This window comes from Bombus vancouverensis, chromosome 6 (genome assembly GCF_051014615.1).
Source record: "Bombus vancouverensis nearcticus chromosome 6, iyBomVanc1_principal, whole genome shotgun sequence".
Lineage (NCBI taxonomy): Eukaryota > Metazoa > Arthropoda > Insecta > Hymenoptera > Apidae > Bombus > Bombus vancouverensis.
Genome location: NC_134916.1, coordinates 12,854,718 through 12,869,526, shown reverse-complemented (window position 1 = coordinate 12,869,526; position 14,809 = coordinate 12,854,718). Strand labels below are relative to the sequence as shown.

Genomic DNA, 14,809 nt, shown 5'->3' with positions numbered 1-14,809 from the left:
TTTATAGGCGTAAGTCACATCTTTTACAAATCCCGTTGAAGAACGACCGGATATTCCTATCGAGACACAATCAGTAAGTAGATCTATTTATCTAAATTACATTTATATCTATCGCAACTCGTGAAAATATTTGAACATTTCCCATAAACTTTGCACGCATCGCATACAACATTTATATATATATATATATATATATATATATGTATATGTATATGTTTAGCAAAAACTTACATTAGTATCTTAAACATATAATAAGTATGAAAGATGACCTCACTGATTATCGAGGTTTATTAATATACTAGATAATTGATTGTTTAAATATTTTTCTTACGCCAAATATCTTGCAATTCTTATATTACATTCCCAGATTTGTTTCCAACTTTACCAATATAATCATGATAGTCGGGTCTCGTAAGAGTGCTAATGAAATTTCAAAATGTTTTGTACGATACATATAATAATTTGTACGTATATCATAAAAGATTTCTACAAGTGTTCGAATACTTTTGTGAACTGTCGTATATATTACGATAGTTCATAAAGTACATGTAAGAAAAATAGAAAGTGCACAACGTTCTTATCGATCTGAAACTCTAATCAGAATTGATAGATAGCAAAGAAGCAAAGAAGAGTGCATTTTCGCATGATGAATCACGATTTTAATTATTGTTCGTGCGATCCTATTGGATTTGAACACCGATCCTCGAAGTTCAATATTCCTAATCTCTCAGGTTAGTAGCTTAGAGGTTTACCTAATTCGTTCTCTTTGAAAACACGAAGCTTTGTGCCAACCAGGGCCACGTGTGTTTCCATTAGAGCAAAGGATATTCGATTTGCCCGTAGAATTTGTGGAACACTCGATTCCTTCCACTTTTTAAACACAATCCTCTTTCCAATTCAAAACTCGCCACTCATATACATAACATGTTCTAAAAAAAGATCTATCATTTTGTGACTTTATAACTGATGCAATATTTAGTAGATGAAACAAATGTCTACCTAGGTTCCGTTTCTTTAACACGTTGAATGCCATGGGGGTCACCTATGACCAGCGCATCAAGATTAGTAGAAATACATAATTTGAACAAATGTCAATAGTTATAAATTTGTTATTATTGCCATCGTTACTACAATGGTGAGACGAAATTAACGCAGTATAAAACATATAAAAATAATATTATTTATACATGCAATATAGATCCATTATGTGCGTCCTTCACCAATGGCTGTCGAACATGGGAAAAACCCGCTTTTTCCGTGTCTTATCTTAATGAACGACAACCCTAAGGAACGTTTTGACCTAAAAGATGTTTAATGGCAGTTAAGGGCCTTGACAGTAAAATAAATTTTGTAACAGTTCCTTAGGATTATTGCGGGTCCTATGACCGAGGGATGGATTATGGTGTATGGTAGGTTCCGGAACGCGAAGAAACACTATGAAATAATTGATAATCGCAAAAAATAAGTGAATCGAGCGAAATTGCACTACAGCGCCGTGAGGGTCACCTCAGTTAAATAAATTCATTAATGATAATTATACACCGTAACATATCTCTTATAGGTAATATTTCAACATTATATGTATCGCATAATAAAAAATTCATCGTGGCGCCACGGCCAAATCTTGTAAAACTGGCGTGGCATTCAACGTGTTAATCGTATCCGTACAAATGTAGATTTACATAAACATTCACGATATGTAGAATAATATCAACATGGACTGCCTCTTTGTATATAATTATTCACGTGAGATCCGAATCAAATCTAATTCTCAAAATTCGTTCGCTATATCATTTGCCAAATATGTATTTGATCTTCACAAGTGGGTTTCAAATTGCAGAACAAGTAGTCGCAAGTTTGGAAAATCTACTTCGAACTATGTACGTACTTCGACATTTGAACGAGTCGAACGCCTTAGAAATTGCAATCGAATCGCATGAGTCAGAAAGGTATTGGCATTCCGTTGAATTCTTCTAGCAAATTTTAAAAGATCCGATAGAACAGAATTCCTAGAAATTCTATTTTTATGTTTGCGTTCGTCACTGGATAATTAAAACCCATAGCCGTGAAAAAGGATTCTAACGGAGAAGAGGGGATTTGTAGTAAAACGCTCGAACCTATTTGACCTGTGTACACATAACTGCGTAGGTACATTTCCTTCTCATTTCCCAAAATACTGATAGAAAATTCAAGATTTAGGTCCTAATTTACTTGAAAGTGCCTCTTCTTTCTTTGTTTCAAGATATTTATAGAAGCTACGAATTTGATTCGACCGACCGATTTAATTCAATTGGGTAAATTTTCGTACCTGCTTGCGACGTATTTCAGTCCATCACTAGCGGTAGCTATCATGAATGCGTGCGAAACGAAAGACAATGAGCAAAAAGTTTATACAAGTTGTTGGAGTTGCAAGCATCGCGACGCACAGTTGGCTCGTCGCGAGGTTATACATAAAACATTTGTACCTGGTAAAATTCAATGTTTATCGAAGGAGCTCGTTTAACCCGAGTCACGTGGCGGAATAGCAAACAAATCGACAAGTCGATTGTTTAACTTCGCACCATCGATAATACTCGATATTTTTTTATAGTTAAAAGCGTGCGAAGATGCATATGCGCATGGTGCGTTAATTGATATGTTAAAGTTCGACCGTTTCGCGGAACGTGCGAGCCGAGCACGTAATAAAATCGTCAGGGAGGCCATGGCGGACATAAACATCTTTATATTCGATGCACACTCTCTTTTAGCATAGATAAAAGATATAAATTTATCGTCGGAGAATTACGTCACGCAGTAAGACCTGAACTTCGGACGATACCGATGCAAGTCGACATTGTCATTGTTGTTAACGCGTTCGCGATAATTTTACGAAAATAAAGTATTGTATAGAAGATGGCAAGTCTGCGCGATTGAGACAAAAATTTGGTGAATTTGCTTTCGAACGTCATGTTTCGTATTATGTGTTATTTGTAATTCACACAAGCGGGAATATTTGTGTTTTCGTTGAAATTATTGGTAAGTGGCTAACCTGGGCATTCTTGTACAATTAAATTATTACATTATTAACAAAATTTTATAAATCACGAGTTATAAGATTTGGTATTGTATTGATAAATTAATAAATTGTTTTGCTTGATGATAATACATTTGACAATAAAGCGAATGGAATTTTAGAAATAAATTTTACAAATTACAAGATATTCTATTACAAAAGAAAAATCTATCGAGCAAAAGGCCCTTGGTCATACTTTAGTTATAAAAAAACATATTATTACGTTAGAGACTCTGAATGTGTTAATGAAGTAAACAAAATGGAAGATATACGGAAAATGACGTAATAAGGGAAGAAAGCAAATCTATGTCTATATATTTTGTAAAAAAAATGATCATTAAAAAGTCCTGAAAAATGTACCTCTGTAACTTTATAAAACTTCTGTGAAAAATTGCAAATTGGACAGTTTAACCGCTGCAAAATAATTCTAGTATTAATTTAAACGATGGCTTTGCACTCGTGGCGTACGCGATTTTTCGAGAACGTAAATATCGAAAAGATAGAAAGAATACGCGGCGATAGTGCACCGAACAGGATGAAAGATCTCGCGGGCGAGTCGAAGCGAGATCAGCTGAAACGAATTCCATTAAGATCGATCGGAATGAAATGTTGCTTCAAGGTTCCGTTCATTCCCGTAACGCGAACCGCTCCGGAAAGGTTAGGAAGGATTTCTTTCTTGCTTACTAACGACAGCACACGGGGTGTTCTTTTACGTGGCTCCATTTTGTTCGATGCCATTGAAAAAGTCACTTTCACGCGCGAATATTATCATTGACGGAGACGAACGTTTTAACATGACGTGTATTATTTATGATCATATATGTAGAACGTACATCGAAAAATAAACGAAAAAAATACATATAGAAAGATATGTAATAATAAAGAATATAAAAAAAGAAGAAAGGAAAAGACAATCAAACTCACCGAGTCGAAGTTCTCCAAAGTTGCCAGATCCAATTTTCTTGCCGACACGGAAGTTGGGACCGACCATGAGTACATTAGAGGAGGAGGTGACACTATACCTTGAGGAATACGCGTTGAATCTGGTAGCATTACCGCTACCACGAGAGATCCTCTTGGTCGTTTCCTGTTCGCGTTCAGAGCTACGCGCGAGCTGTAGCTGTGTGTCTCTACCGTCTCTTTTCTGCATGGTGCGAGTGTCCTCTGTCGTGGCAGAGTAATCTGCGACAGTCTGTTTAAACGTGACAGAAAAGGTCGATTGTACGGTAAAAAAAAAACGTTGCCGATGTTAGTCTTGTATTAGTCGAATTAATTATGTAAACGATGCACGGCGTTTAATCGTCGGGGATCGATCCCCATTCTTGACATATTTTCTTCTTTGGTCGTCCCGTTGGATGGCCGCCGATGGAAAATAATAACTCCCAGCGGTTTCCTAAGGAGGAATACACACACGCACGCACACACAAAAGCACACACCGCGTACACGACGCGAGTCGCAGGTGTCACGGTTCGTCGGTCGATGCCTTCAGGGGATCAATCCCCATGCTATCCTAACCTCGAAACGGATTTCGAGAAATGTTTACACTTAAAGACGTAATGAAGAGGGCAGACGAGGAGAACACACACGCGCAAAATACACAACAGCTTTCTATCTCTCTTTCTTTCCTTTTTCTCCCTTCTTCTATCTCTTTCTAAGCGGCTAGTGGTTATCACAGACGGGAGCGAGTGTTCGTCGTGTCGAGGACCCTGGACGATTCCATACCAATTTCGACCTGCCTCTCTTGCCCGGCCGGCCGGGGGGAATAGTCAACGATAAATATCGCGTCTCAGTCAATACGGCGTGCATCGCCGTGACTGTTCTGTCGCACGGGAATACACTCGGAAACCTCCTCCATTACAAACGGCCCTGCCGCGTGCGATCGTGATCGTACTCAATCGTGGCCCGATAGTACCGCGGCCTCACCACCACAGACTCAATTCTGCAGTTAGATTTGGGAGCGCCGCCGAAGCGGCTCTGAACTCTTTTATAGTGACACGCACACTAGCACATGCACTTTGCGAGCTTCGTATGTTCCTTCCTTCTTGCCGAAGGAAAAATCCGCAGCCGTGTCACCAGTATGCCCGATCGGCTATTATATGCCCACACACAAGCCCCGTATTAACTGCAGTCCCCTCCGCAGTCCTTTCGCTCCCCAGGCCTTCCAACAAACTTTTATTTCGAAACTGGTTATACGAATACAATTTATATCCCTACGCTCTACCGTCCACCGATTACACGCACGCTATTTGAAAGACCTGTCGAACGCGGACAAACGATCGCGGACAAGCTTACGCTCCTGTCTCTCGCGCTCGACTCGACATAGGTGAGATTTGTTACGAGGCTGACAGTGCTGCCAACTTGAAACGAAATAACGCCGCGTTCCCAACAGTATCGACGCCGACGCCCTCTTTTCCAAACTATCTCCATTCTTATACGTCAATAATTTTTTAGCTTTTTCTTTACATCTTGCAACTCTTTCACGATTATGACTAATTTTTCTATGTTATGTATTTTTCTGTATGATTTTGATAAAACAAATTAAAAATTAATATTTAGTCGGTGTTCAATTTTGTTACCAGACCAATTTGGGCGACTAATTATTTATCTATATTCATATTCAGTGATACTCATATGGCGTTTATTTGAATTTTCAAATAAATTCAAGAGAGCTTTAGCGAATCTAATTTTATGAAGATTTCAATGTTATTAATTGTGTAAATAATACATATTATATAGTCCTGTGTAATTTATAAGCCGCCCGTGAAACATTGACATGATAAATAAAATGTTATGCCATTAAATACCTACGTATCCATAGTAACCAATTCGAATTTTACGGATTCCATTAATTTTCATTAAATATTTGCTCACTTTATACTAATTATTTTTATTTATTATATTATGATGCAATGGAGGAATTAGCAAATTCTGATGTTCGAGTTGTACTGAATATAAAAGAAGGTAAATCTTACGACTGATTACTTGTTAACCTTTTATTTATAAAATCTTTCTTGTGCGAAATAATGTAACATAAAATAATATACAAATATAGTAGAAAAACTAATTGTTTAATATATTTACTTAAGAATGACTTGTAGTGGATAAAATTCTATAATTTCGCATTATATATCTGCTTTTTTAATATTAATAAATGTATTTCTCTCTGAATTTCAACTTTGTTTTAATTTCAATAATTCCATGATATGACCTAAGCATGTTACTTAATAAAAGTTAGAGGAACTTAACGTTTAATGTTAATAATCTTAGGTAAAGGTTTTGAACAAATTCTGCTACCTACATTAATTGTTGCAACTTTAAATGGACATTCCTTGGAAACTGATATAATAGAGCCAAATTCAAATCCTGAATATGATCATGATTTAGTTTGGGAAGTAGATAAAAACAGACTACGAAAGTATGTATCATATATGATGTTTATTACAAAATACTTTGTAATGTTTGTTATTAAAACAATTTTTAACTTTATAGGATGAGGTCAGGACAAGTTCCATTAAAAATAGAATGCTTTGCTGTTAAAAGTAATAATATCAAAGAAAAATTAGGGTATCTTCTACTTAGTTTAAGATCTGCCCAAGTTTTTGCTAAAAGTGGTATTGATAATGTAAAAGCTAATTGGCATAAACTATTAGGATTAAAAAGTGAACTCAAAATACATAAACCTGAGTTACTTCTTGCTTTAAGTATCCACGATCTAGAAGCTACATCAGTAAATGCTCAATTAGAGGTAAATCATTTGTTACTTTTAAATAAATGCTTAATAATGATAATACAAAAATTATGGTATGAAATTACAGTTAAAAAATTTGGAAGAATGTCAGCAAGCAAATGTTCAATCTAATAAAGTAACACCAATTTTGTTACGTGATGAACGTCTTATACAATTAGGTCCATTAGATATTTGTCATGAATTCTTTTTAATGAATATCACTGCTATATCTGCAGCATATGTAGATTCTTTGCTACCAATGAGATATTATACAGATATGAAAAACAATTTATATTTTTGGTGTAAGATATTAGAAAATGATGTATATTTTAATCAAAGTAAAAAAGAGTATGGAGATATTTGGACACTTAATGAAAAAATTGTTATAAGGATCAGAAGTTCATTAAAAGTTTTCAAAGAATATTTACAACTAAAGCCATTTCTGTTTATATATTTAAAATATAAAGATCATATATTAGGTCAATCGGAAGTAAATTTGCAACCATTAATCCCTACTGATAATATTGAAGAATTTCTTAAAATCACTGAAAATAATAGTAGTATTTTAAATCAGCGGTGTTGTTTATGTAAAGCAGATTTCAATGAAAATAATAAAATAGAATGTAGAGACTCGTATCTCGATTTACAGCTAAAATTGCAATATGTAGGTAAAACAAGTGTAGCAATGGATACTTCAAATGTAATGATCAATGATTTCATCACTCCTAATTCTGTGGAATTAAAGAATATCTTAAGACAAGTAGTAAGCTTTGTTTGGAATAGATGGTAAAGTAGCAACATTTAGAACTAATATTCATTGTATTTAATTGTAATTTTCAGAATTATAGTGAAATAGATTGTCATAGAAATCCTGCTGGTGATTTTAGAAAATATGGAATTCAAATGTTCAATCCCCCAAATGGATGCAATAATATAAATAAACACACTTTAAATTCTGATCTTGTAAGAGATCAACTTGTTAAGGCTACTTATTCACATTCAGTTGACACACTGCTGTGTCAGTCTAATATTGATAATTCCTCTAAAAGTGTAGAGGCTTATCACTGTTATTATTTAAATATTTTGTTGATAGCAATAAAGGCAATATCTTCAAAATTAATTATTCCAAATATGGAAATTCGGTACTAATTACTAATTACTAATGTAACAGTTAAAATTAATATTTTATACTATGAAGGGGATTTTTTTATTTAAATATATATCTTTTCTTTAATATAGGTTCCATCATCCAAAAACTGAAGTTACTTCAGCATTTCATCCAAAAATACTAGCTTCATTAGGAGAAAAAGTAAAATTACAAAATATAGGGTGCAAATTACAATTTATATCAGCAACAGATGAAATTAAACAATTATTGCTAAATTTCCCACCAAAAATTAGTATATATAAAGTGGAAGGAAGTACTAAGACTTGTATATCTGAAAGTAAAATTAATACAAAAGAATTATTTTGTCAAAATAAGGTAATATATTAGAAATTATATTTTACGCTTACATACATTAAATAAATGTATTTTAGATGGAGTACCAATACAATATACCATTGTATGATATGGAACATAATAATATTGGCAACTTGGATGTTATGCTAAATTTACAAGATTATGGTCCATATTATAAGATTAAAAAAACCATTCCTAGTAAGTCTTTAATGTACATGATTTTTTATTCATTTGTTTCATCTATGCATGAGGATATAACATTACAAAATATTTGGTTTGGAATTAGATGAAAACTTAGGGCCACCAATCTTAGATGACAGTTTAGCATATAAAATAGTGGATGAGTTAGAGACTTGGAAAGAACGACAGATGGAAATATTTAAAGTTGAGGTAAAATTACATCTAACTATAGAAAAGAAGGTACTTTTATTTTAGATATATATGATCTATCATTCATTTTTATAATTTAGTTAAAAAGGAAGGAAGATCGTCATTTAAATTTACTAAGTCAAGAATGGCAAAAACATAGAGAAAATTTAGAAACAAAACTTGCGTGTAGCGTTGAACAATGTAAAATGCTAGCAAATAGTTTAAATAATGCTACAGAAGACTTAAGAACACGAAGATTGAAAAGCCTCGAAAAAGAAACTAGGTTAATTAAAGCAAATGAAGATTTGCAATGGAGATATGATACAAAATTACACGAGCTTAAAGAATCATTTCAAATGGTTCAAGAAGAACTCATGACAAAGGTTTATAAACACACTTGCGCCCTTATAAATAAGAATTAAATTATACAATTTTAATATTTTTAGATTGATGCTCTTGAAAAGAGGAAAACAGCTTTAGAAACACAAACTGAACAATTAAGTACTGAAAATGAAAAATTACAATTGCTTGTATCAAAACAGTCTGAAGAGTTGGAAACTTATCAAAAAGGTTCTTTGACGCAGGATCAAACAGCAAATTTATTGCAAGAGTTAAAGACACTTGAAAAAAAATTACAAAATGCACAGGAAAGTAAATCTTTTTTCAAAGAACAATGGGCAAAAGCAGTTCGTGAGATACATCGTATGAAAATGGAACATCAACAAGCTATACAAGTTCAAATTAAAAATAGTAAAGAAGAATTACAAAACTTAGAGTATGTGCAATATGTATATTGGTACAACATGAGTGACATTTAATATGTTCTAAAAATATCTTATTTTTTTTCTTTAGCCTAGAAGAAATATTATCTGCAGATTCTACTGCCTTGACAAATGATCAAATATTGTTAAATGAAATTCAGAAAGAAATTGATGTAATCAAGCCAAAAGCATATCTCATTGAAAAAGACGTTTATTCTCAAGTATTTACACCAAGTTCTGTAGGCTCTAAAATTTCGCAAAATGCTAATAAAGGCATATTAAAAAGATCAGATGAACAGGATGAAAGATTGCAAGCATTAGTTGAAGAACGTGATTCCCTATTAAAAACAGGGAGTTATACAATTGACGATACAGTTATTATGAAATTAAATAATGAAATCAGATCTTTAATGATGAAGTAATTCTTTTATATAAACTATACCTTAAAATATTTCAATATCATAGTACAATATAAAATACTTTATAATCATTTTTATATGTATATATATACACATATATATTTATTGAAATAAATGTATTTTATATAATTGGTTTTTATCTATATTCATGTTTAATTATGGTTTCATAATTAAATTATTTTGTACGCAAAATAGTTATTTTTATACAAGATAAGAAAGTTGATACTAGACAATTATATCATAAAACAATAATATAAAAAACAAAGTTTTACTTTAAAATGTATATTACAATTTATTTATACTAGAAGAAATCAAGTTAAAGAAAACTTTTTAGATCGAACATCTATCGCTTCTACAAGACCCTTTCCAAGAACATAAAAATCTTGTATGATTGCCGAAATATTTAAAGCTAGTTCATTATTATTATTACATTTTCTGCCACTTATATTTGAAACCTTGAGATCCTTAATTTCTAGCGCAGAGGGTCTCAATAAAACTCCAATTACTGTGCCACCATAGGTATCATGGAAAAATAAGGCAAATTCATCATAACCATTCTAAAAAAAAAATATGAAAAGAAAAATATTGATGATTAAAAAATCAAACTATATAGTAAATATTAATATTATATGAAATATCACTTAAAAACTTACCCTAAGATCTTCTAGAAAATGTTGTACAGGATCAAAACCTACAATTGGTACCTTTTGGGCTGAATGATGTTTATATGGGTGCCATTCAACAATTGGACATGCATCATCAACATCAATTGCTTGTAACCTTCTAGGTACCATACACGGTTTTAGGTAAATCAAACAATCATATTCTGTAAGTGGTGGCCTAAATAAGGGCTTGAAATCTAACAGAACTTTTGTAAAATATTGTTGTTCATATAACTTTATACATTGTCTAGCCAGCATTGTAATACGATTTAAAATTAGAGTAGATGGAGCTTTTTTAGTCCATAATGATCTCTGATGATCATAAGGAGTAGAAATAAATAGTGGTGGTAAAGAATCACGAGATGATCCAAAAAGCGTTTCCACGGCAATTATTTCGTCTTCTATATTTAAAAATGATATTATAAGCAGGGATAATACATTGACAATTTTTAGTATCAAAATAAGTACTTACTAGACATTTCATTGTTGAAATTTACTATAACAGGATCTGTATTCCAATGACCCCTTGCAAAACTTTCTAAGAGTCTCAAGAATGCTATTTGAGGCATTTGAGGAGGTCTGTATGGTGCAGGCATTAAATACATTGAAGCTACAAGTAGTTCAACTACTATATCTGGCATATGAGAATTATCTAATAGCTGAGCGGATAACCAACGTTTTGCCAAACAACATGCGAGTCCAAAGGATGGTTGTTGATTATGTAAGCTACCATATAAATAATATCATATTACTAAATTAAAGCATAATAATTTTTTAAGATAAATTAACCTTACCCATGTAAAGCACTAGTTAGCTTTGGTAATTCAAATAGCTTATTTTCTAATTCGATAGATTTTTCGTTATCTTTATATTGTAGAACTCCATTCTCAGTTATTTGCTGTTTCAAGCAACTAACTTCTTTTGAATGTGCCACTCTTAACCGAAACACAAATCCATCCTAACAGAAAATGACTACTTTTTAATGAATCATCTATGTTTAATATTACTTTTCTTTGTTGAAGAAATAATATTTAAAAATAATAACCTTATATACATTGATATGTGAAAAGTTTGCTTCTGTCGTTAACTTATATTGTTTTCTGAGGCATTCTGCAATTTGTATGTGAAAAGCGGCTTTTGTATTTCTAAGAGCTTCTAACTCATCTGGCCACTTTCCACTAGTTGATAATTGCAAGCTCACATCAAGTGGACAAACATATTTAGGTGCTGCAGTTATATTTCTTGGTAGTGTCAAACCCTTTTTAGATTTCTTAATAAGTTGATTATCAGGTTGATAAACCGTTGCAAGTGGTGGGAAAACGTCCGTATATCGAAAAACTGCGCTAGATCCTTGTACCCCATGTATTGATAAGGGAATGTCTGTAAGAGACATTAAATCTTTCTCAAGTTGATTGAATACGTTTATTGCTCTCAGTGCTGCTTCTTCTCCCGTTCCATAAGCGAAATGCGTTATTTTTACCTAAATGAAACAAAATATTTAATATATTTTTATAAATAAAAATGTACTGAAAATGATTACCTTTTGCAATTGTAAAAGTTCTTCCATTTCACTCGCAATATATATAAATTTTTTTTTAAGTATACCTAATTTTTTTCTTAGTAAAAATGTTACGATTTTTTTACATATTAATCTTTTTCCTGATAATGTTTTGCCTTTCGACCAAACTACTGCTTCTCGAGTAGTTCCATCTTGAAATCGCCGTAACTCTGATTTTTCACCCCAAAAATTTCTAAATTCAATGGCCTAGAATATGAAACTTATTATATCATACACACATAGAAAAAGAAGTGATAATATCCATTAATATTTAAAAAGCTTACATACTTCTGGTAGATTTGCTTCAGGTCCTTTGTCAACAATATTAAAACAATACTCTGGGTTTAATTCTAACCCAATAAAAATCTTCCCAATATTATCACAATTATCCTCTGTACATTCCCATTCTGAACTTTCATTTGGTAATACACAAATTTGATGTACTCTATTTGCCAGTCCTTCTTTAAGAGTATTACAAAGAATTTTTATTGCTTGGGCTCGATAATTGGGACCATAATCTAGTTTATCTTTATCACTTGAATTAACATTTACTAGATTTCTTAACATTTTAGCATCTTTAAACCTATACATTTTTTTAATTTTATTGTTTAATTAATCAATTACATATTTTGATAAGCTGTAAAAATAATTACCATATAAAATGATCAAATGCCATATAAAATGGTACTTTTCTCATGAAAAGTGATTGAAAACTGTTTGCATGTGCATTGTCCAAATGATTTAAGGAAAGTTCTGCTTCTTTTTGTACCCATCTATATGTAGCTTTAGACAGATCTGTAGTAATATTGTAATAACCAGTGCTATCCAAAAATACACAATCATAATACTCATGATATTTCAAAATTCTATCTTTACTCTCTTCATTTTGATTCATGCTTACTCCAGATTCACACCAATCAATGTGTACTGATAAAATAAGTGATGTCAGTTAATAACAATAAAAGTATCAAACCTATCAGTATTTATACTTAAAGAATGTTACATACTTAAATAATTCCACACATTTCTGACTATTTGATAACTGCTCATAAATGTGTTTAACTTTTTTATGGATAACAAATATAGAATAAGCATTGTTATGATATGTCCATTAAAAGCTGCATAGCCTTTTAATAATTCACGTTGAGTTAACCATATTTTCAATAAAATAATGCCATCTCTTATATTTGGATATTCTCTTATTACTTTCATATTCTCTGCATGTATTTTCATGATTACATCATGAAGAATTATTGAATTATAATGTGGTGTTGGCACAAAATTCTCTGCAACTATAATTATAAAAATATGATTATTGTACAGTATAAGTAAAAAAAGTAAGAAAAGAAAATCAGAAACATACTATTTTTGGTCTCTCCAAAAAACCATTGAGGTCTAACATTATTCTTTTCTGGTAAAAATCTACTTAGTCTAAAACTTCCTTCTTGAGCTGATATATGTATCAATACATTAATTTTGGTACCTAATTTTCCACTTGGTACAATTTTTAAAACTGGCTTTAAAGTGTCATTCATAAATCTCTTGCTTTCTGCAATATCATCAGTAATATTAGATGCTATGTATGCTAAATATATCATTTTCTTTTTTATATATCTGTAGTTTAGGTAATCTTGTTTTTGGAACATCTTGGCAGGCATTTCAATCATTATATCTACAGTGATATTTGAACCAACTGCAGCTTCAAATACATAAGATCCTATTATAGAAATATCTGTTGGCTTAAGAAATTTAAAGATTCCTTTTGCTACTTTTGGTACATTAAGCTTTGAAATATGCATGTTCAATTTTTTCCCTAGTTCCACATCTGAAAGCTACAAATATAAATTATAAATTACATAAAAGCTCTGTTTCAAAGTTTTCTGGTTAAATAGATCTACATACTTCATATTCTTTTGTTTCCTTTATGGATTCAATAGTCCCTTTAAACTTTTTAAACCAAATATCAAACAAATTTTTATATTTATCCTTAAGTCTAACTGCATTTAACATTTCGTCTATTTGTAGTCTAAATAAATTGGAATGAAATAAATTTTCTGTTTCCCTAAGTTGATTTAGTTCTTCAGCAGTTGGTGGTTTATATAAATCATTGTCTAATTTTCTTTTCTTTTTCAATAAAATGTCTGCAGAATCATTGGTAACCTTCGTTCTTTTTCTGCCAGATACCAAGAGAAAATTTCCTCCTTTATTAATATCTTTGATCTTTTCCACTTCTTCATTTTCTTCACTTTCTTCATTTTCATAGTCTTTGTCTTCATCAATTTCATCATTAGAATGATGATCATTTTCAAACGCCAAATTGCCAGAATGATTTAAAAAATCATTTATATTTGCCTAAGATACATAAGTTTATATATTTTATTCAGTTGCTTAATGTTCTTGAAATGTTATGACGTTAAATGTATATATATTTTAGGTTATATGGATATTGCTACATTTCTTTTCATAAATACTTACCTTGTAAGGTATTTTCATGTTTATCTTCCAATTTTTTAATAGCTGTTATTGCAATATAATGTATAATATAATATTAATATAATATAAAAGATTAATCCAAAATGTTTAAGAAAATATTTCACACTCTCACTTGGTAGTTTCAAACCTCGTTGGTCCACGTGAGTGGATTTACTTTTGTTACTATTAGCACCATCTTTGATTCACCGTACGTGCTAAATAGCCAACATTGTAATATCGACGTTTTTAAATTTCCAAATTAGATACAAACGACGATATTTATAACTAATCATTCCATTAAGTGAAATGTAGATTTATATCAATTA

General features: G+C 31.6%; 3 protein-coding genes across 11 annotated transcripts in view; 1 reads left to right on the top strand and 2 right to left on the bottom strand.

The window, feature by feature from the left end:
- The window catches only part of gish (casein kinase I gish), a 63,388-nt gene extending 58,021 nt beyond the window's left edge, over positions 1-5,367 (bottom strand). For 3 of the 8 annotated variants that reach the window (XR_013058699.1, XM_033332130.2, XM_033332135.2), the window contains exon 1: positions 3,977-5,363. Coding sequence is in view for 7 of the 8 variants with exons in the window: in XM_033332130.2 (XP_033188021.1) it covers positions 3,977-4,202 (226 nt within the window). In the remaining variant the exon portion in view is untranslated. Of the gene's footprint in view, positions 1-3,976 lie in introns of all 8 variants that reach the window. The other 5 variants (XM_033332126.2, XM_033332141.2, XM_033332142.2 and 2 more) reach the window with 3 other exon arrangements.
- Positions 5,368-5,376: 9 nt separating this feature from the next.
- On the top strand, positions 5,377-9,924 carry rha. 2 transcript variants are annotated; one of them, XM_033332124.2, is made up of 11 exons: positions 5,377-6,014; positions 6,321-6,468; positions 6,543-6,798; positions 6,869-7,543; positions 7,621-7,922; positions 8,020-8,263; positions 8,320-8,440; positions 8,529-8,632; positions 8,713-8,994; positions 9,058-9,386; positions 9,464-9,924. In XM_033332124.2, the coding sequence occupies exons 1-11, from the start codon at positions 5,963-5,965 to the stop codon at positions 9,792-9,794; spliced, it is 2,844 nt and encodes a 947-aa protein (XP_033188015.2). In that variant the 5' UTR covers positions 5,377-5,962; the 3' UTR covers positions 9,795-9,924. The 2 variants fall into 2 exon arrangements, with proteins under 2 accessions (XP_033188015.2, XP_033188016.2); XM_033332125.2 differs by lacking the exon at positions 6,869-7,543.
- On the bottom strand, positions 9,566-14,712 carry Mat89Ba (nucleolar protein 6 Mat89Ba). Its single transcript, XM_033332121.2, has 12 exons — positions 14,487-14,712; positions 13,914-14,363; positions 13,375-13,843; positions 13,019-13,303; positions 12,665-12,938; positions 12,300-12,594; positions 11,994-12,218; positions 11,499-11,933; positions 11,248-11,411; positions 10,926-11,179; positions 10,445-10,854; positions 9,566-10,348 (listed from the first exon to the last, which is right to left on the bottom strand). The coding sequence occupies exons 1-12, from the start codon at positions 14,502-14,504 to the stop codon at positions 10,103-10,105; spliced, it is 3,525 nt and encodes a 1,174-aa protein (XP_033188012.1). The 5' UTR covers positions 14,505-14,712; the 3' UTR covers positions 9,566-10,102.
- Positions 14,713-14,809: the final 97 nt, after the last annotated feature.